Below are 21,549 nucleotides of genomic sequence, written 5' to 3'. Positions count from 1 at the left end.
TGCAGCAAGTGTTTTTGTAAATTGTATTTACATGAGATCTATCTTTAGATCACCTGAAAAGACTATGACTGTTTTTGTGTGGAAAAATCTTTTTCCTGATACCAATCCCAGGCATTTTAGACTTTGCACTCACCAGGTTTGAAGTTAATGAAACCAATGCCAATATGCTCCTAACTGGATTTCTCTCATTACATCTTAAAATATGTAGCTGGGCTGATATGTGGGTAGGTTATAGTGGGCTAGAGCAGAAAAACAGAACACAAAACGTCTGAATTGAGGCAAGCTGCCTCAAAGTTTCCATGTGCCATTGTGCACACGATACCTGTTGAAACAAACATGCTTGATTGTGAATCAGCTGTTCACTATTTTAGCTAGAGCTAGCACCGTTAGCAGGAGCTAACTGGAAAACTGGAAGACGATGAATGGATGTTTAAAGTGGCAATGGAGCACCTTTAAGTCTTTGCACACCGTCCAAATATGTTTGAGAACATTTTTGTGATACCGATGCCAACCCTAAACTGTTGGAGTTGCTAACTGGAGCTCTTCCAAGCAGCAATTGCACAAACACCAGCATTTTCTTTCCTCTTTCTCCATTTGGTCCTCCTTATCTTCATTTCCTCGTGTCACCTATGCATTGCCTGCTATCTTAGTGCGCTGTAATTCACATTTAGGGGGAAGAACGCTACTTGTTTGTGCTGGGTGGAGCTAGCGCTGTGGAACCAAGCATTTGTTGTCTTCTTCTTGTGTTTTTATGTATGGTTGGCAAACAACTTAAGGTGCATTACTGCCACCTTTTACATTGACCAGATGTTATAGTACTACAATATTCTTTCCAAAATACTAGGTTTTTTTTAGAGAAACTAAAAATTCTGGAAAAAACAGCAACCTAGCATTCATCATCTACCCAGAATGCATCGTAAACAATATGGCAACGTCCGTGTACACGTTTATACACGTTTTATTTAAGTGTATAAAAACTAAGCAGCCTACAATATTGTTACTGTATATATTTTTTTTACATACAAGATCAATGTTATTTAAATTAACTCTATTGTTACAAAGGGCCCATAAATTTCTACCACTGACAACAAAAAAGCTTGTAGAATTTTTTTCAAACGTGAAGAATAGTTTTTTCCGCACGTCTTACTGTTTGCTATCGCACTCATCTTCACTTGAGCCGTCGTCTGCTCTGCCTGTCCAGGGACTTGAACCGGCAGCCCTTCAATTAGCGGCTGCCTCTCTGACCGGCAGGCTTTTGCCATCCCACGAGGCGCTCCCCCCTCCCGCGCCGCCCCGCCGTTAAAAGTTTCATCCTTCCATTTCCTTCTCTTATTTTGCCTTGCGAGATGATTTATTAAACCGCCTTTAACTAAGACTGCAGATTAATTAAAACACAGTCAATTTAATTTCCCAGCGTCATATATGAATTTGCAGTGGTAATTGAATCCCCTACCCTACTTTCTTCTATTTTAGCCAAGCAGTTACAAAAGAGGCTCCTCATCAATTACTGATAATCGCAGTCGGAACGAAGCCGGGGTCCTATATCCAGTTGTCTATGCTATTCCTGCTTTCAGCACAAAAAAACAGAGTTGGAATCTGTTTTCCTTTTTTTCCTTTTTTTGTCTGTTTGCTGAAAGGGCCAGGAATTGGATGACCGATCAATAATATCGGATTTGCGGTTGGCATGCCGAGCAGCTGAGTCCGACATGGATGCGAGGTTCTGATGAAGGCACAGCCACGCAGACGGCTTTGAATGGCGGATCAGACGCGTTGCCGGGGTGGAGCTCCGATTGGCCATAACACAGAGATGTAAACAAGCAATGTGCCGGAGGAGCATTAATGGAATAGCGATCAGGGCTGCTGCTGCTGCTGCTGCTGCTGCTGCTGCAGAAGGGTCATTTGGTTAAATCCATGGAGGCTGCTGTCATGTATTGGTAATCGATGCAGGATCAATATAAGGATTGGTGCAGGTTGGAGGGAGAGGGGGGATGGGAAAGAGACTGGAAATAGACTCAAAAGCCGTGGTAATTACAGCAGAAACCGAGCCCGGTGCCTTCCACGGTCTGGTCTTGGCTGATTTTATAAAACAATGTTTTATTTCAGGAGGAAGCTGTGTGTTGGTAAGAGTGTTTGTCAGGTTATTGGGTCTCTACACGTGACTCGTCCTCCTGCTCCCTCCCTCCTTCCCTCTCTCTCTCTCTCTCTCTGTGTGTGTGTGTCTCTGGCCCCCTCCCTCTCGTCCCACTTGCTCACTGCCGCTCTATAGCCGTTGCAAGTGTATCGATTATTTCAAATACTGATTATCTAAAAGGCCTTCTGCTACTGTAGGCATTGGATTTATTTTGGCTTAATTATTTATGGGCCAGGGCTAGCTGTAAGTATTACTGCTGTGAGATCATGAAGGATTACATTGTTAATATTCAGCAGTGTGTATTTTTATTTATGTACACTCTCTAAGCTGTGTGCCAGATGAGCTTCGGCAGGCCACGTAAAATGGAAAGAGAGAGGGAAAAAAAAAGTGTGGAAGTGCGGCGCCTCTTCTTCTTCTTCTCCCCCCTCAACGTTTCTCTCTTTTCTGTTTTCGTGTTCTTGCAGAGGGAGCTGAACTCTGTCGCCTCTGAGCTGGCCAGTCGGCAGGAGGAGAGCGAACATTCCCACAAGCACCTGGTGGAGCTGAGCAGGGAGTTCAAGAGAAATGTCCCTGAGGTGAGTCTAGCACCCTGCCCCCCATTATCTCAGCCAGTATGTGTCATTTTCCTCATCTTCACCTCAGCAGGTACCGGCTGCCTTCTTCAGGTGGTGCAACTTAAGCCCCTGCGTGTGCTTATCAATGGGGAATTATCTCCGGCTTTTGGAAAAATCAGCATTCAAGAGCCGCACGTTGGGAGCGCGGATACTTCACGAACAGTCACCGGATAACTCCTGACATTAAGATTTGGATGCGGAGGCCTTGCATTAGCCTCCATCTATGACTGACAAATGGGATTTAACTCCAAATCATAAGCAGCAGTTAATGAAAAAGTTACCTCGCTTTTTCGCTTTTGATACCGATATCCGAGTGTCGGTCAGTACTGATCCAAAGCAGAAAAACATTTCTGATTTGGCTTGAAATTTTTCTTATTTTAAAAACAGACACAAATGTACTGGATTGCAAATTTATTTGATAACTCTGCACCAGTACAGCACACTTAAATACACCAACAGCTTCACAAGCTTGGTCAAACATGTAAAAACAACTTTAATTTGTCCAGTCAGAGCAATTAGGAGTAGAGCAGCCAACGTAAAATAAATAAGAAACTGAAACTGACAAACACAAAAGGTTGACCACCTTGGCAAACATGCAAAACATTGTCGCAGATACCCGATCTAGAATCTTTTTCAATATCGGGGCCAATATCAATGTTGGATGCCGATCCAGCATTGATATCAGATTTCTACTGGGGGTATTTCTGAAATTTCTTCAGCTGAAACAAATGTGAATTTGCAATAAGTGGCAAACTATCCTGAATCTAAGGGAAAATTAAATCCCTTCTACACCTACCATCACACATATTTCATTAAATTACATCTTTTTGTTCTGTACCTAAACAGTAAAACAAATAGATGCTGCTATCATAAAATGTAGAGTGTTTTCAGACTTTAATGATCAGTTTGAGAGCTCTGGTTAGAAGTAGGAAAAAAATAGTTTATTATTATCGTTTTCATAAAGATAGTAATAATATTTGGTAGAAAAATACTTCATTTTTCTACCAACACAAGAGGCTTTGAATTTGACTTCACTCACAAGTAAATCACAATATTTTTTTTTTATCTTTCAGAAGATAGACTTTTACTGTAAATGTTGACCTCATTGGTTATGTACTAAAGAACATTAGGGCCACTGATAAAAAAAAATTAAAAAAACAATTCTGACTTTTTGTTTTTTAGAATTCGGTCTTAAATCTTAGTAGATTAAAAGTCAGGATTCTGTAAGCCGTGTAGATCAATTCAGGTCTGTCTGGTCCATATATCAGGATTTCAAAAATATACTGTGGTGGTTTCTGGTACTGGTTTGTTCAGTTTAAGTTTTTAGGCACTGAACTACCTGTTAAGTCCAGACTTATTAAAATAGTGAAATAACCGTTTAGCACCAAATTAGAGCTCCTAGGACATGCTCTTTGTTTGCCGCTAATGGCTAATTGTTATTCGGCTAATACAGTCATTCGCTTTTATTTTCACAGTTCTTTTATGTTACTGTTACTCTTTCGCAATTACCTCGTTGTGTTGAGTGGCAAAAATGCTGCGTCACAAACATTTTAAATATGGCGGAAGCTTCTTCGAAGTACTTTAAGACCTAGCATGCCCCGTTAGCAGTCTTTTAGCTTGCTGCGTCTCAAACATAGATAAAGCAGGACATCAAGACTGAAGAACTCACCTTTTTACCCAGGGATAATGTTAGCTTAGACGTGCATGAACAACAATGTCAAATGCTAGCAGCAACCGAGTTCTGAAACTGAAAGTGTGTAGCATTTATTGACATCTTGTAGTAAAACTGAAGATGCCAAATACTTTTCACTTCTGTATCACATCAAATTGCTTCTAACCTAGTAGTCAAGGCAACCTGTCGAGAATAATGCAATCATCAGAAACAAATATTAGGATAACTCGTTTACTTCACGCGTCCCATACTGACCGTATTTGGGTTTTTGCTGTTTTTCAGCCCCATGTTTTCCTTTGGGCACCAAACCTACATCTAAATGCTTTGTTTGAAAGTAGATTAAAAAAACCCATTTTGGCAAACAGCTCAGGTACTGAATTGAGCTGTTACTACGCAGGTGTACTTGAAGCAAGAGGCTCTGTTACTAGCAAAATAACGACGTGTCAGCTGGTTTGTCAGTTGTCAGATCAGAAGCTGGTAACCCAGCTGACTGTAATGTCAGTTTGCATTAGGCAAACTAAAATGTCATTATTGTTCTGAATACAGTGCTCACACCTGCTGAGACGCCATCTGTGCATCAACTTTTTGTTTTCTCTGCCTTACAGTAAGACTTGTCACTTTTGTTCCGTCTTACTTTTTAAGGGAAAAAAAAACAAATAAACTAAGCAAGATTTACCATGCCTAAGCTAAATCTATGCATGGTACAGATATGATTTTGTCCTTTTTCATCATACTTTTCTTTGAAATAATCATGTATTGACATTTGGCTGAAGTCAAAGAGAATATTTTTATGTTTTATAAATGAACCCTGAGGCTATTTGCCGCGCCGCCTGCCTATCTCGGCGCGGAGCCGGAATCTTGTCGGTATAATGCAGGCGTTTAAGACGGGATCAGGCTGTCACCGCTGGCAGCACAATCCCTTTACCTGCAGCTGCGAGAGCTTGCACGAGTCAGGATTTCTGAGCTCTAAATCAAGCTATTGGAAAGCCCCACTTTTCTAACATGCCCACCCAAACCCTTTTCAGTTTTACCAGTAATACCCTCCGCCCTACGAAACTACAGACATCGCCGGGACCTTAGAGGTGTTTTAGACTTTCTTAGCAAGCTGCTTGTGCCTCCCAGGGGCCAGTCTGATTCCTGAACAGGTGGAGCATCTGCACCGTAAAATCTGCTGAGACAGAGTTTCCTTTTTTTGTGTTGTGCGTGTGTGTGTGTGGGTGTGTGTGTGTGTGTGTGTGTGTGCGCATAGGAGGTCCGGGAGATGGTGGCACCTGTTCTCAAGAGTTTCCAGGCGCAGGTGAGTCGCATGCCTCCGCTTAGATTACACACACTGCAGAGTCGAGAGACCACTAAGTAGTAGTTATTGACGACTTCCAACGTTTCTGTCCCACAAATATCAGTCGAAGGAGACTCTCCTGTTGGACGCCGTGCGAACATTGACCAGAAATGGACTGCGGCGCTCCTTCAGCGAGTGATTTGATAGATAGAGGGAGAAATCCATGGCGTACTTTGCGTGTTGCTGCTCATCTAGTGCGTATTGACTGATGCCTTTTCTGTCAAAGTGAAGTAGCATCTATCTGCCATTAGATGATCAGATATCTGGCTTCTCATATTTTCTTGGCTGAGACAAGCCCTCATTTCCTGTTGAGATGGTGCATTCGCCGTCCCCCCCCTCTGACGTCGCCATATTGAAAAAGTCATCTGATACCTACGAAGACTGTGCTCCAGCCATTAAACCAAGGTCATAAATCACATTTGCGAGCCGCGTTATGGTCCGCAAAGCAGAGGCTTATGGAAATGATACCACAAATATGTTTCCAGTCTCGTTTCCTACCCCCCCTCCTCTCCCGCCCCACCACCACCTCTAAACTCCCGCTCAGTGCCAACCTGAAAGCCCTATCATCTGTAAACATGAGAACACTCAGCATGGATTGTTCAGATCTCTTGGAAGTGATTATTGGCAGCTCCTTTTTAATGCTTTCTAATTGACTGTGCCCGAGCAGCCGCGTTCCTGGGCGGCGGCCGTCGCGGTCCACGCCACGCTCTCCAGCCACGGCGCTGTGGCTGATTTCTGGGCTAATTCAATTTCTCCCGACTGTAAAGTTTCAGAAATATGTGAATCAAGCCGTCCATGTCTTTATTGCGCAAACGGGAACCCAAAGGATTAATTTGAACACCACTGATGTCTGACAACTGGGATTTGAGAGATGCCTTATAGTAGATAAAATAGATGGCTGATAATGAGCCATGATTTTTATTTATTCCTCCTCCCCTTATCTTCTGTTTTGCTGCAGGCCTCTCTGGATACCTCTTGGTCTCTCTTGTGTAACTTGATAAGTGCAGGCGCAGGCTGAGGAAGCACACTCATGTAGTAGACTGTACAGATGAGAAGTTCCTGTACAATTATCATTGGGACCAATCAGTCATTTTTGATTTTTTTTATAAGCTTGAATTTTTTCTATGCAGACTGGTAATAAAGCCAACCTCACCAGTTCCTAAAAATAAGAAAAAATCGCACAAGTTTGAACTGTAAACTATACATATGCTACCACTGACATTTGGTGGAGGCTTTCAAACCACACACTTTGTGTAGTCAAATTGTAGCATCTTTTTGGTAGATTCAGTGGTTTCCTGGCTTATGTCCCTCTTTTAAGCGTATTCCATAGATTTTGGGTCAGGACCAAACAAGGTACATGATATAAGGCAATTATATCAATTAAAAATTATTTGGATGTTATTATTATTATTATTATTCCCTATTGTTCCCAAGTTTCAACTAACTTGTTGTCGATTTGAGTTGAGGCTAATCCTCCGTCTGGATTATTTCACCTACCTCAGCAACCCTGGCAGTGAAACAGAACCTCAGCATGACGCTCCCACCACCATGCTTCAAATAATGATTTTTCTTTGGTAATATTATTATTCTGACAATTATTCGATTAATCGGCTAAAAGATGTAGATAAACAAACAGTTCAGTTTCATTTTAAAAGAAACATTTCATTGCATAAAATGCAGTAGCACATCGTTCTTTTAGTTTATGCTGTTGCAAAGGATGCATCTGCAGCTAAAAAATACTTCCAACATCAACATGATAGAAGTATATTTTGGCCTAGTTATTGCTCTGAGTGTGTTGTTCTTTCAGCAAATGCCCCTTGTTTCAGTCTGTACACTCTGGGTAATGAATACTAAATTAGATGACGATTATTTCAATAATCGATTCGTCGTGATTAATCGTTTCAGCCCTAGTAGATTATAGAAAATGTACGCTAAATTCAAAGTTCTGCATCTAATGTTACTTCACGAAGACCATGTTTGTTTGTGTATATTCATTATTCCAAGACAGAGAAGGAGCCGTTTAACATTCACGTCTTACGACTCGTGCAGTTTTTGGTCGGGGCGGTGACGCCTGCCGCATGGCGCACCACAGCGCTGTAATCCTCTGGTGTTTTCTGATACACTTTGACCTTATTGGTAATGTCAAACAGCTTGCAGAGGCTTGTGAACTTTACCCAGCAGTAGTCTGCACGACCTCAGCGTGAGCGCTGGGACCTCGACCTGCTGCCGCCGAGGGGGGCGAGTGTGAAGAGGAGGCTGGAGTTGGACAGGTTGCGTGGTTGGGAGTAGGCTAACGCTCCCCCGCAGCTGCGCCGTACAGGTGTGCGTGCGTGGATGCGTGTGTGAGAACAAACTGGGTCCTCGTTTCTCTGTCAACCCCTCCTCCTCAGCCTGGGTTCGGAGGCCCAGAGGAGCGCCTCGCGGTATTTGGACCCTCATCATGCCACTTCTAAAGGAGAAGCCGGCTCCTTTGAAGTGTTCGCAACATGACAGGTTCCCTTTCTTTCGTTTTTTTTTTTTATTTCAGCGTTCCCCACCCACTTTTTCTCTCTTCTCCCGTTCAATCTTGCCTTCTAATTATCACTAACCAGGCGACTGATTAGAAACACGTTGCCGACCTAGTTTTTCCGCCGAGCTGGAGGAGGAGAAAGGGTTAATCCCAGAGCTGGTGACTGTCATTGGTCGCTTCCCTCCTTCTTCTCCTCTTTTTTTCGTTCCGCTCTCCTCTTTTCTTTCCCTGGAAGTTTGCTAATGAGGTCCCGTCAGAGCTGAGGAGAGGTGTTAATTTGGCCTTGTGAAGTAGGAAGGAGATTAAGGACAGTGAGGAGCTGAGTTTACGGCTTAAAATACACCGCTGTCCTTATTAATCCACGGGGCCCCTGAGAGACCGGCGTTTTTGGTTTTATAATGAACACTGTCTTATAATGAAGGTGATTTTAATAAAAATTTACAGAGCGGAAGTGGAGATGGTACACGTCTCTGCGGTCCTGGGCACACCTTTGGGGCCGAGGGATGTGACGGTTATTTCTCAAATAACCGACCGCGGGAGAGCCGGCGCCCGTCAGACCTCGCTCTTTTGCAGAGCTCAGACTTCTCTCTCTGCCCGCTGAACGCACACCAAACAGCCTGGCCAAAGACTTTGTGGGTTTCTCGATGCAATTTACACCTCTCTCTCACTTTGGCGGGTAAAAACTCCCCTCAGGATAAACCTTTAGTCGAGACAGATTGAAGACAAAGCAAGAACAGTGACGGATTTCTTTTTGCGTTTCTTCCAACGAGGCAGATTCCGCCTCGCATCCGGAGCGTCGGGGCCCAAATTAACAAGTCATTCTATTTTTCTCCTCTCCTCTTGATGTCGTTTGGTGCTCTCAGAATAAGAAAACAGCAGTATGGTTCCCTAATTACTGAAACTTGCTTTACAATGATAATCCGTGGAGTAATTTAGCGTGCACAATGAGAGCCGCGGTGCTTGCGCAGATGGAGATTCTGATAAATAGTTTGTAACGTGTAATTAGCAGCTCTGCCGGTTACATACCATTAACCCCTTAAGCTCAGGAATCATTATTGGGCCTCATTATCAAGCAGCAAGGTACGATCGAGCTGACTAGACATCAAAAACATCAAACAGCTATTAAAGCACAGCGAACCGGGGGCCGGTGGACACCTGTTTATGAGTCTAACTGTGCCATTCTTTCCCCTGAGGTTGAGGAGGGATGGTGTGAGGTTAGATATTGTTTTTTATGTTGTTGTTGTTTTTGCAGTTGTTGCTCATTCTCTTTGAGAGCATGAGGGGCATTTTGAAGACGCAGCAGCTTTTCTTTTCTCCTCAAAACTAAATTACCTATCAGAAAATGGCAGCGTAGTTTCATCTGTGTTCCTAAGATTTCACACTCAAAAAAAAATGTCTACTTGTATGAGTTGCACTGATAAAATTGTAGCCAATTTTGGACCTTTGATTTTTGAAAATGCTTGACGTGCTGTTACAGATTTAACGTCCACTAACAAACAGGATGGATCCCCCTCATGGCATAGATTTAACATGCTGTCAGAAGGATTCCTCGGAGACTTTGGATGTGAATTTTCCATTCTACTGCATCTCAAACTAGTAGTGTGAAAGAAAGCAGATGGAGCTGATTTTTAGCTTCATTACATGGTGCCTTATCATGTCTTCAGATGATGGGTAGCTGGGTGACCCTGAAGGGACACACATGTAGACTAAAAGGCTCTGCTTGGTCGTGCTGAACTGCCAGAATCGGTTTTCATTGTCGCAGTTGATGAAAATCGCATCGTTTTGTTCTCCGCCTCCTGTCGTCTGCCCCTTTTCACCCTCTTCTCCACGCGAACCTATTGTGTGTTCATAGCTGTGTTTATTTATGTAGAAAACAGCATAATTTCCAGTAGTCGCCATTCTGAATGTCTGCGCAAAGTAGGACGGATCGTCAGGTAGCACAGATAATCGTAGAGCAGATTTTGAGGAGCAATGTGAGGGAAGTACTGAAATATTAAACTCCCCTTGCTCAGTTCTGGTTTGATGCAGAGGGAGAACGGATCACCGACGCTGTCTGTGATTTTTTATTATTTTTTTTTTGTCATGCTGTTGTTGTTGCAGGAGGGTGTTCTTGTCATGTCAAGAAAATCCGAGCTCATCCCACTTCCCCATGCTAGAGATTTTAGTTTAACAGTAATAAATAAAGTTATCTTTAAAATGAATCACTCAAGTGATATCACTTGTTGTTGCGCAACACCCCCCCCCCCTCCTTTCTGTCTCTACTCTCTCACTCTCGTACTTCCTCTTCTGAGAGGGGAGATGTGCTACCAGCTCTCCGTCTAACGGGTCCGTTGAGTTTCCTAAATCTGCTGGGATTTACCCTGTCCAGAACTGAAGTAAACTCTGTTTAAGCTGGTTTCGAGAAACGATTCGCCTGGTTATCTGACGGCCTACATCCAGGTGTCCCACCCTTCTTCCCCCTGTGAATTAGCCAGACTGAGCAGCCTACAGCCAACTAGTTTCACAGAGCACACCTGTTAACGGTCGCTCGTTCTCTATTTTGCAACTTGCATTTGTTATTGAACCAGGTAGGTTTTAGTGACTCGGTCGAGTCCCAAGGATGAGGTTTTAAATATGGGCTACCAGCAACCTAAAAACATTTTCCACCTCTTCCTCTCCAGAATCAAACATCACAGCTATTTTACAACCATCAAAGAACTTTAAGGTGACTCATTAACTGAATGTCCACAACATCTTTTAGATTTTCTTTATGCTAAATATTTTATTAGTAAGGCATTTTTGCAAGGGTCAGTACAGCTTAATTCAGTAGCAGAAATAATCAAATAAGTAAAATCAATCATCTAGTCTATCTTTCCCTACTGCTGATACTGAGAACTAAAAAAGGGAACCTTTGAGAGAGACGGACGGAGTTTGGCGCCTCGAACCCCAGACCTGGCTTGATGATGAAGAAGGTGTGGCAGCAGAAGGAAGATGTTGATCGGCGAAGGCCAGGATCTCCGCAGGTCTGATGAGCCTCCTCTCCGCATGGATGCTGAGGTCACACAGGACTTGGTGCTGGCAGGAAAAAAGGCACCAGTTCTTCTTCCTTGTCTTTGTCTTCATCTTTGTCTTTGGGGTCAGAACCCAGCCGATGAGAGAAGTGCGATTCGAAGCCACAGATTGTGGGCCAGACGGGTTGGTCTCCATGTGCAGGACAGTCTCCGGCTCCGTGGCCCCGGCTCTTCTTCAGCTGCAGAGTTCTTTGTCCATCTCGATCTTGGCTCGAAGCTGCCCGGAGGATCCAACAAAAGGTTCCTCTTTTGCACTCACCTTATATAGGGTTCATCCACCCCCCTGGTGCGCCTGCTGTCTGCTTAGACAGATGATCTCATATCCATCACTGTCTTACAGACATTTCCTGATGTCTGTGCCAATGTCTCAGGGTTGCTCAACCTCCTGTGTCCCTTGCCTGCACAACCTTTCACCTACTCTCTACCTCCAACATATCAGTGATGTTTAATTGCAGTTACACCTTTTTACACCATTTCAAGTTTAATGTCAAAATCCCATTTATATGACATTTATTTTCTTTAGCTTCTCTGATTTAGCATTCATTTATAATTTTATAACCATAACTTATATCACATTTATTTTCTTCAGCTTCTCTGATCTATCATTCATTTATAATTTTATAACCATAACTTATTAGTTACTCTTATTATGATCTTAATGTGAGTTATTACAGATGTTTTTCTGAAAAGAAACCAAGAATAATACATGATTCTAATTATTTACTACTAAAGTTACAGTTACTTGTTTTTCTTGTAGTTCCCACAAATATAAGTGTATTATTACAAGTAAACCAATATTCATATAAGTATTTTACTTTGAATCTTATCCAATTACTAATAATGTTTAGATTTAATTTTTTAAAACTTTCATGCTTTAAACTAAGAAATAGTCTCAACTATTTTTATAAATCTGCAGGCTGGAAACTTCCTCTTTTTCCAGGAAACCTGCTTTTCCTGTTTAATGACTCTCTCTGACTGACTATGATTTCTTATGATTAGATAGAAAAAAGTAGAATTAAAGCAAAGTTTGCATGAGACAAAAACAACACACACAACCAGATTTATTTTATTGACACTTAAGTCTACTGTTGGGCCTTGATATCACTTGAGTGATTCATTTTAAAGATAACTTTATTATTACTGTTAAACTAAAATCTCTAGCATGGGGAAGTGGGATGAGCTCGGATTTTCTTGACACCCCCTCCACGAGGTCAGACCTTTCACATGCTGGGAGTCCATCACCCTCCTGCAGTTCGCCGTCCTCATCCACTAGAAAGAGAAGAGGTTCGTCTGGGATGTGAAGATGCAGATTCTTCATCCTCAGTTTTCACAGAGGGCTCAGTGTAGTCATCAAAACTCCACTTCTCTTGACACCCCCTCTTTGGAGTTTTGATTTCCCCCATGAGGTGATGAATGTCGAAGAAAACTTGGATCGCTCTGATTCTTCTACAGGAACCTTCGCTGGATGAACTGTCGGTTCTTCAGGATGTGGAATGGTTCTTTAGGGAAGATGGGCTGAGACAGAAGGCCTCAAAAAAAAAAAAAATCAAATTCTGGCTGTTCAGCAGAGCAAAGCAAAAAGCATAAGCATCATGACGCTTTATCCGTAATCATGATCCTTTTCCATTTTAATCCATCAGGTTGTGACAGGAGTTCTTCTTTAGCATAATCCAATTTCTTCACGGCCCTCCCAGTCCAAAGCCTTGAAGTTGTTCTTTGAACGGCAACCTTCCTGTAATAGTGGCCAGTCTAATATAGGATGGCATGGTGCTTGATTCTCTGGCCATCTTCTTGTAATGTTCTGGTTCGCTGTAGCTAAGAACTGGCTTGAGCACTGCTTCCTCATGGACCCCTTTCTTCATCAGTAGTACTGTGTTGAAGTTCAGTACTTACTTTACAAAATCTTGGGCGTTGAATCTCAGCTTGATCACCGTAGTTGCAGGCCGATCTTGAGCTTTAATCCAAACTCTCTGCCCTGTTTTCAGTGACACTTCAAGCTGCAACTTCCCTTTTCCTTCTCTAAGCAAAAAGGAGAAGTGTCTTCGCCTCCCTGCTTTCTGTGACGTGAACGGAGTTCCTCTGCAGGGGAAGACCTGCTCTTCTAGCAGTTGTCACTGTGTCCATCAGCACCAAGAGGTACTTCTCACCTCTCTTTTCTGTTATCCCCATTGGCTCTGCTACATCCATGCAGACTGAACCCCATGGGACTGTGCTCTTGATGAACAAACCTTCCATCCGCTGCCCTGGGTGCCCTGCGTATCGACCACATACCTCAAAGTCACACAGCTGCATCGGATGGGCTGAAGGGACATCCAGCAGTCCTGCTTGCTCAGTTCTTCACGGGGGTGTAGCACGCCTGCATATTCGAGGGCCTTATGCACGCACCGTACTACCTGGTCCCCGTGCTACTCTAGGACCACCTGTCCTTAGGTGTTCTGTCCCACCTCGACACCGGCAGAGACAACCTTTCTTAGTGGCACGAAAGGTCGTCATCTTTGCCCCTCCATAGGGCTTCTTCTCAGGTGTGCGCCTTGTCGCTGCACCTCAAGTTTCGGGCGGAGCCTCAGTTCTGCTTTCTTCTTCCATAAGTTGTGATGAGCTACTTGTTTCCCTCTCGCGCTCTCAAGCTGCTTCTCTCGGGTCTGTGTGATGACTTTAACCATGTCTGCGTCTGTGGGATGATGTCAGCTGCTGGTGTTTGTTCCTCTGTTGCCGGATGTCTTCTCGATGGCTGCAGTGGAGGACGCGGTGTGCTTCCTCATCCATCGTCGGCTGATGACACCTTTCTCCGTCTCCTCTGCATGGTTGCTGGCTGGTCTGGTCAGCATTACATCACGAACCACTCCAGCAAGAGTGAGCCAGCTTTCCTTTGTCAGGGGTTGATGTTTCAGTTCCTCATTCTTGGAACCAACTTCCCCACTTGCTTCAGGTCTGAGTCACAGTAGCTGTGTAGAAGCTGATGCAGTTCTGTTGAGGTCTCCTCCTTTTCCAAACGATCTGGACGGCCGGCTTCCTCCGGTTTCTTCCCCAGATTTTCCTCCTCGAAGTGATCATCCATCACTCTGTCTCTCTGTCGGTTCGAGTTGTCTATCCCCCAAAGCCTCTCTTTAGCCTTCGAGCAGGGATGGGTCTAGACTATGTTGGCTACTAGCTTCACTGTCTGGATCCGGTCATTTATCCTCAGTAGAAGCCTTCCCTCACCTGTATGCCATACAGTTACTGCAAGGGTTGTGACTGACGGCCTTATCAGTCACCATTAACTCTATTCCCTAAGAGTTAACCATCCAAGTGAGCTATTCAGAATCACACATCTGTTTTTACTGACTTGGTTTATGGGGCCCTCCTACTCCGTTGGATCGAGCCCCACGTTGGGCGCCACTTGTTGTTGCGCAACACCCCCCCCCCCTCCTTTCTGTCTCTACTCTCTCACTCTCGTACTTCCTCTTCTGAGAGGGGAGATGTGCTACCAGCTCTCCGTCTAACGGGTCCGTTGAGTTTCCTAAATCTGCTGGGATTTACCCTGTCCAGAACTGAAGTAAACTCTGTTTAAGCTGGTTTCGAGAAACGATTCGCCTGGTTATCTGACGGCCTACATCCAGGTGTCCCACCCTTCTTCCCCCTGTGAATTAGCCAGACTGAGCAGCCTACAGCCAACTAGTTTCACAGAGCACACCTGTTAACGGTCGCTCGTTCTCTATTTTGCAACTTGCATTTGTTATTGAACCAGGTAGGTTTTAGTGACTCGGGCGAGTCCCAAGGATGATGTTTTAAATATGGGCTATCAGCAACCTAAAAACATTTTCCACTTTTTCCTCTCCAGAATCAAACATCACAGCTATTTTACAACCATCAAAGAACTTTAAGGTGACTCATTAACTGAATGTCCACAACATCTTTTAGATTTTCTTTATGCTAAATATTTTATTAGTAAGGCATTTTTGCAAGGGTCAGTACAGCTTAATTCAGTAGCAGAAATAATCAAATAAGTAAAATCAATCATCTAGTCTATCTTTCCCTACTGCTGATACTGAGAACTAAAAAAGGGAACCTTTGAGAGAGACGGACGGAGTTTGGCGCCTCGAACCCCAGACCTGGCTTGATGATGAAGAAGGTGTGGCAGCAGAAGGAAGATGTTGATCGGCGAAGGCCAGGATCTCCGCAGGTCTGATGAGCCTCCTCTCCGCATGGATGCTGAGGTCACACAGGACTTGGTGCTGGCAGGAAAAAAGGCACCAGTTCTTCTTCCTTGTCTTTGTCTTCATCTTTGTCTTTGGGGTCAGAACCCAGCCGATGAGAGAAGTGCGATTCGAAGCCACAGATTGTGGGCCAGACGGGTTGGTCTCCATGTGCAGGACAGTCTCCGGCTCCGTGGCCCCGGCTCTTCTTCAGCTGCAGAGTTCTTTGTCCATCTCGATCTTGGCTCGAAGCTGCCCGGAGGATCCAACAAAAGGTTCCTCTTTTGCACTCACCTTATATAGGGTTCATCCACCCCCCTGGTGCGCCTGCTGTCTGCTTAGACAGATGATCTCATATCCATCACTGTCTTACAGACATTTCCTGATGTCTGTGCCAATGTCTCAGGGTTGCTCAACCTCCTGTGTCCCTTGCCTGCACAACCTTTCACCTACTCTCTACCTCCAACATATCAGTGATGTTTAATTGCAGTTACACCTTTTTACACCATTTCAAGTTTAATGTCAAAATCCCATTTATATGACATTTATTTTCTTTAGCTTCTCTGATTTAGCATTCATTTATAATTTTATAACCATAACTTATATCACATTTATTTTCTTCAGCTTCTCTGATCTATCATTCATTTATAATTTTATAACCATAACTTATTAATTATTCTTATTATAATCTTAATGTGAGTTATTACAGATGTTTTTCTGAAAAGAAACCAAGAATAATACATGATTCTAATTATTTACTACTAAAGTTACAGTTACTTGTTTTTCTTGTAGTTCCCACAAATATAAGTGTATTATTACAAGTAAACCAATATTCATATAAGCATTTTACTTTGAATCTTATCCAATTACTAATAATGTTTAGATTTAATTTTTTAAAACTTTCATGCTTTAAACTAAGAAATAGTCTCAACTATTTTTATAAATCTGCAGGCTGGAAACTTCCTCTTTTTCCAGGAAACCTGCTTTTCCTGTTTAATGACTCTCTCTGACTGACTATGATTTCTTATGATTAGATAGAAAAAAGTAGAATTAAAGCAAAGTTTGCATGAGACAAAAACAACACACACAACCAGATTTATTTTATTGACACTTAAGTCTACTGTTGGGCCTTGATATCACTTGAGTGATTCATTTTAAAGATAACTTTATTATTACTGTTAAACTAAAATCTCTAGCATGGGGAAGTGGGATGAGCTCGTTGTTGCGCAACACCCCCCCCCCCTCCTTTCTGTCTCTACTCTCTCACTCTCGTACTTCCTCTTCTGAGAGGGGAGATGTGCTACCAGCTCTCCGTCTAACGGGTCCGTTGAGTTTCCTAAATCTGCTGGGATTTACCCTGTCCAGAACTGAAGTAAACTCTGTTTAAGCTGGTTTCGAGAAACGATTCGCCTGGTTATCTGACGGCCTACATCCAGGTGTCCCACCCTTCTTCCCCCTGTGAATTAGCCAGACTGAGCAGCCTACAGCCAACTAGTTTCACAGAGCACACCTGTTAACGGTCGCTCGTTCTCTATTTTGCAACTTGCATTTGTTATTGAACCAGGTAGGTTTTAGTGACTCGGTCGAGTCCCAAGGATGAGGTTTTAAATATGGGCTACCAGCAACCTAAAAACATTTTCCACCTCTTCCTCTCCAGAATCAAACATCACAGCTATTTTACAACCATCAAAGAACTTTAAGGTGACTCATTAACTGAATGTCCACAACATCTTTTAGATTTTCTTTATGCTAAATATTTTATTAGTAAGGCATTTTTGCAAGGGTCAGTACAGCTTAATTCAGTAGCAGAAATAATCAAATAAGTAAAATCAATCATCTAGTCTATCTTTCCCTACTGCTGATACTGAGAACTAAAAAAGGGAACCTTTGAGAGAGACGGACGGAGTTTGGCGCCTCGAACCCCAGACCTGGCTTGATGATGAAGAAGGTGTGGCAGCAGAAGGAAGATGTTGATCGATGAAGGCCAGGATCTCCGCAGGTCTGATGAGCCTCCTCTCCGCATGGATGCTGAGGTCACACAGGACTTGGTGCTGGCAGGAAAAAAGGCACCAGTTCTTCTTCCTTGTCTTTGTCTTCATCTTTGTCTTTGGGGTCAGAACCCAGCCGATGAGAGAAGTGCGATTCGAAGCCACAGATTGTGGGCCAGACGGGTTGGTCTCCATGTGCAGGACAGTCTCCGGCTCCGTGGCCCCGGCTCTTCTTCAGCTGCAGAGTTCTTTGTCCATCTCGATCTTGGCTCGAAGCTGCCCGGAGGATCCAACAAAAGGTTCCTCTTTTGCACTCACCTTATATAGGGTTCATCCACCCCCCTGGTGCGCCTGCTGTCTGCTTAGACAGATGATCTCATATCCATCACTGTCTTACAGACATTTCCTGATGTCTGTGCCAATGTCTCAGGGTTGCTCAACCTCCTGTGTCCCTTGCCTGCACAACCTTTTACCTACCATCTACCTCCAACATATCAGTGATGTTTAATTGCAGTTTTATAACCTTTTACACCATTTCAAGTTCAATGTCAAAATCACATTTATATCACATTTATTTTCTTTAGCTTCTCTGATTTAGCATTCATTTATAATTTTATAACTATAACTTATTAATTATATTTATTATAATCTTAATGTGAGTTATTACAGATGTTTTTCTGAAAAGAAACCAAGAATAATCCATGATTCTAATTATATAATACCAAAGTTACAGTTACTTGTTTTTCTTGTAAGTGTTCTCACAAATGTAAGTGTAAGTATTATTACAATTAAACCAATATTAATATAAGTATTTTACTTTGAATCTTATCCAATTACTAATAATGTTTAGATTTCATTCTTTAAAACTTTCATGCTTTAAACTAAGAAGTAGTCTCAGCTATTTTTATAAATCTGCAGGCTAGAAACTTCCTCTTTTTCCAGGAAACCTGCTTTTCCTGTTTAATGACTCTCTCTGACTGACTATGATTTCTTATGATTAGATAGAAAAAAGTAGAATTAAAGCAAAGTTTGCATGAGACAAAAACAACACACACAACTAGATTTATTTTATTGACACTTAAGTCTACTGTTGGGCCTTGATGTCACTTGAGTGATTCATTTTAAAGATAACTTTATTTATTATTACTGTTAAACTAACTTTATTGACACTTAAGTCTACTGTTGGGCCTTGATGTCACTTGAGTGATTCATTTTAAAGATAACTTTATTTATTATTACTGTTAAACTAAAATCTCCAGCATGGGGAAGTGGGATGAGCTCGGATTTTCTTGACACCCCCTCCACGAGGTCAGACCTTTCACATGCTGGGAGTCCATCACCCTCCTGCAGTTCGCCGTCCTCATCCCCTAGAAAGAGAAGAAGTTCGTCTGGGATGTGAAGATGCAGATTCTTCATCCTCAGTTTTCACAGAGGGCTCAGTGTAGTCATCAAAACTCCACTTCTCTTGACACCCCCTCTTTGGAGTTTTGATTTCCCCCATGAGGTGATGAATGTCGAAGAAAACTTGGATCGCTCTGATTCTTCTACAGGAACCTTCGCTGGATGAACTGTCGGTTCTTCAGGATGTGGAATGGTTCTTTAGGGAAGATGGGCTGAGACAGAAGGCCTCAAAAAAAAAAAAAATCAAATTCTGGCTGTTCAGCAGAGCAAAGCAAAAAGCATAAGCATCATGACGCTTTATCCGTAATCATGATCCTTTTCCATTTTAATCCATCAGGTTGTGACAGGAGTTCTTCTTTAGCATAATCCAATTTCTTCACGGCCCTCCCAGTCCAAAGCCTTGAAGTTGTTCTTTGAACGGCAACCTTCCTGTAATAGTGGCCAGTCTAATATAGGATGGCATGGTGCTTGATTCTCTGGCCATCTTCTTGTAATGTTCTGGTTCGCTGTAGCTAAGAACTGGCTTGAGCACTGCTTCCTCATGGACCCCTTTCTTCATCAGTAGTACTGTGTTGAAGTTCAGTACTTACTTTACAAAATCTCGGGCGTTGAATCTCAGCTTGATCACCGTAGATGCAGGCCGATCTTGAGCTTTAATCCAAACTCTCTGCCCTGTTTTCAGTGACACTTCAAGCTGCAACTTCCCTTTTCCTTCTCTAAGCAAAAAGGAGAAGTGTCTTCGCCTCCCTGCTTTCTGTGACGTGAACGGAGTTCCTCTGCAGGGGAAGACCTGCTCTTCTAGCAGTTGTCACTGTGTCCATCAGCACCAAGAGGTACTTCTCACCTCTCTTTCCTGTTATCCCATTGGCTCTGCTACATCCATGCAGACTGAACCCCATGGGACTGTGCTCTTGATGAACAAACCTTCCATCCGCTGCCCTCGGCGACCTGCGTTGTATTGACCACACACTTCACAGTCCCTCAGCACGCGTTGGACTTGTTTCACTGGGATCCAAAGATCTTGCTCCTCCAGCTCCTTACGGGTAGGTCGCACGCCTGCATGTCCAAGGGCCTCATGCACGCTCCGCACGACCTCGACCACGTACTCTTCTGGGACCTCCCGTCCTCTGGGAGTACTGTCCCACTTCTCGGTACCGACAAAGACGATCTTCCTTTGTTGGACATAACAGTCCACTTCATCATTCCCACGCCAATGAGCTCCCTCATGCGTGTGTGCTCTTTGATGCTCAACTTCTATCTCCAACTGCATTTTTAGCTCAGCAATCTTTTTCCACAAATCTTTGTGTGCCACGGGCTTGCCCTTTGCAGTCTCGAAACCATTTTCTTCCCAAATGGCCAAGTCCTCTCTAAGGGCCTGAGCACAGTAGTAACTGTCAGTTACTAACCTGGCACTCTTGATTTTCCTTTTCACCAGCTCCAGCAATCCTTCCAGTACTGCCGTTACTTCTCCGGCTTGAGCACTACCGGGAGCTTTTCCTTTCTGACGGCATTTCTCTCTGCCATCCTGCTTCAGAATAAATCCCCAGTATGCCGACTGGTCGGACCCCTTTCTGGATCCATCGGTGTAGATTGTCCATTCCGGTTGTTCTGGCTTCTCAGATGTCTCTTGCGGTCGTTTCTTACTGGTGGGTTGTGCTGGCCCAATTTCAAGCTCCGGGTCCAGCAGGATGTCTTTAACCATGTCTGCGTCTGTGTGATGATGTCAGCTGCTGGTGTTTGTTCCTCTGTTGCCGGATGTCTTCTCGATGGCTGCAGTGGAGGACGCGGTGTGCTTCCTCATCCATCGTCGGCTGATGACACCTTTCTCCGTCTCCTCTGCATGGTTGCTGGCTGGTCTGGTCAGCATTACATCACGAACCACTCCAGCAAGAGTGAGCCAGCTTTCCTTTGTCAGGGGTTGATGTTTCAGTTCCTCATTCTTGGAACCAACTTCCCCACTTGCTTCAGGTCTGAGTCACAGTAGCTGTGTAGAAGCTGATGCAGTTCTGTTGAGGTCTCCTCCTTTTCCAAACGATCTGGACGGCCGGCTTCCTCCGGTTTCTTCCCCAGATTTTCCTCCTCGAAGTGATCATCCATCACTCCGTCTCTCTGTCGGTTCGAGTTGTCTATCCCCCAAAGCCTCTCTTTAGCCTTCGAGCAGGGATGGGTCTAGACTATGTTGGCTACTAGCTTCACTGTCTGGATCCGGTCATTTATCCTCAGTAGAAGCTTTCCCTCACCTGTATGCTATACAGTTACTGCAAGGGTTGTGACTGACGGCCTTATCAGTCACCATTAACTCTATTCCCTAAGAGTTAACCATCCAAGTGAGCTATTCAGAATCACACATCTGTTTTTACTGACTTGGTTTATGGGGCCCTCCTACTCCGTTGGATCGAGCCCCACGTTGGGCGCCACTTGTTGTTGCGCAACACCCCCCCCCCCCTCCTTTCTGTCTCTACTCTCTCACTCTCGTACTTCCTCTTCTGAGAGGGGAGATGTGCTACCAGCTCTCCGTCTAACGGGTCCGTTGAGTTTCCTAAATCTGCTGGGATTTACCCTGTCCAGAACTGAAGTAAACTCTGTTTAAGCTGGTTTCGAGAAACGATTCGCCTGGTTATCTGACGGCCTACATCCAGGTGTCCCACCCTTCTTCCCCCTGTGAATTAGCCA

General features: G+C 43.7%; 1 protein-coding gene and 1 long non-coding RNA gene across 5 annotated transcripts in view; one reads left to right on the top strand and one right to left on the bottom strand.

The window, feature by feature from the left end:
* Positions 1–21,549, top strand: part of cux2b (cut-like homeobox 2b) — a 150,142-nt gene that overhangs the window by 57,491 nt on the left and 71,102 nt on the right. For all 4 annotated transcript variants that reach the window (XM_028033996.1, XM_028033995.1, XM_028033994.1 and 1 more), the window contains exons 2-3: positions 2,596–2,706; positions 5,667–5,714. In XM_028033996.1, coding sequence (XP_027889797.1) covers positions 2,596–2,706; positions 5,667–5,714 — 159 coding nt within the window. The remainder of the gene's footprint in view (positions 1–2,595; positions 2,707–5,666; positions 5,715–21,549) is intronic.
* LOC114154679 (uncharacterized) lies at positions 13,871–20,333 on the bottom strand. The gene is made up of 2 exons (XR_003597597.1): positions 20,283–20,333; positions 13,871–13,954 (listed from the first exon to the last, which is right to left on the bottom strand). It is a non-coding gene; the product is annotated as an uncharacterized LOC114154679 (long non-coding RNA).

Source organism: Xiphophorus couchianus, chromosome 12 (genome assembly GCF_001444195.1).
Source record: "Xiphophorus couchianus chromosome 12, X_couchianus-1.0, whole genome shotgun sequence".
In the NCBI taxonomy this organism is placed as follows: Eukaryota; Metazoa; Chordata; class Actinopteri; order Cyprinodontiformes; family Poeciliidae; genus Xiphophorus; species Xiphophorus couchianus.
The sequence above is the reverse complement of the archived record's forward strand: the minus strand, read 5'-3'. Positions and strand labels throughout refer to the sequence as shown.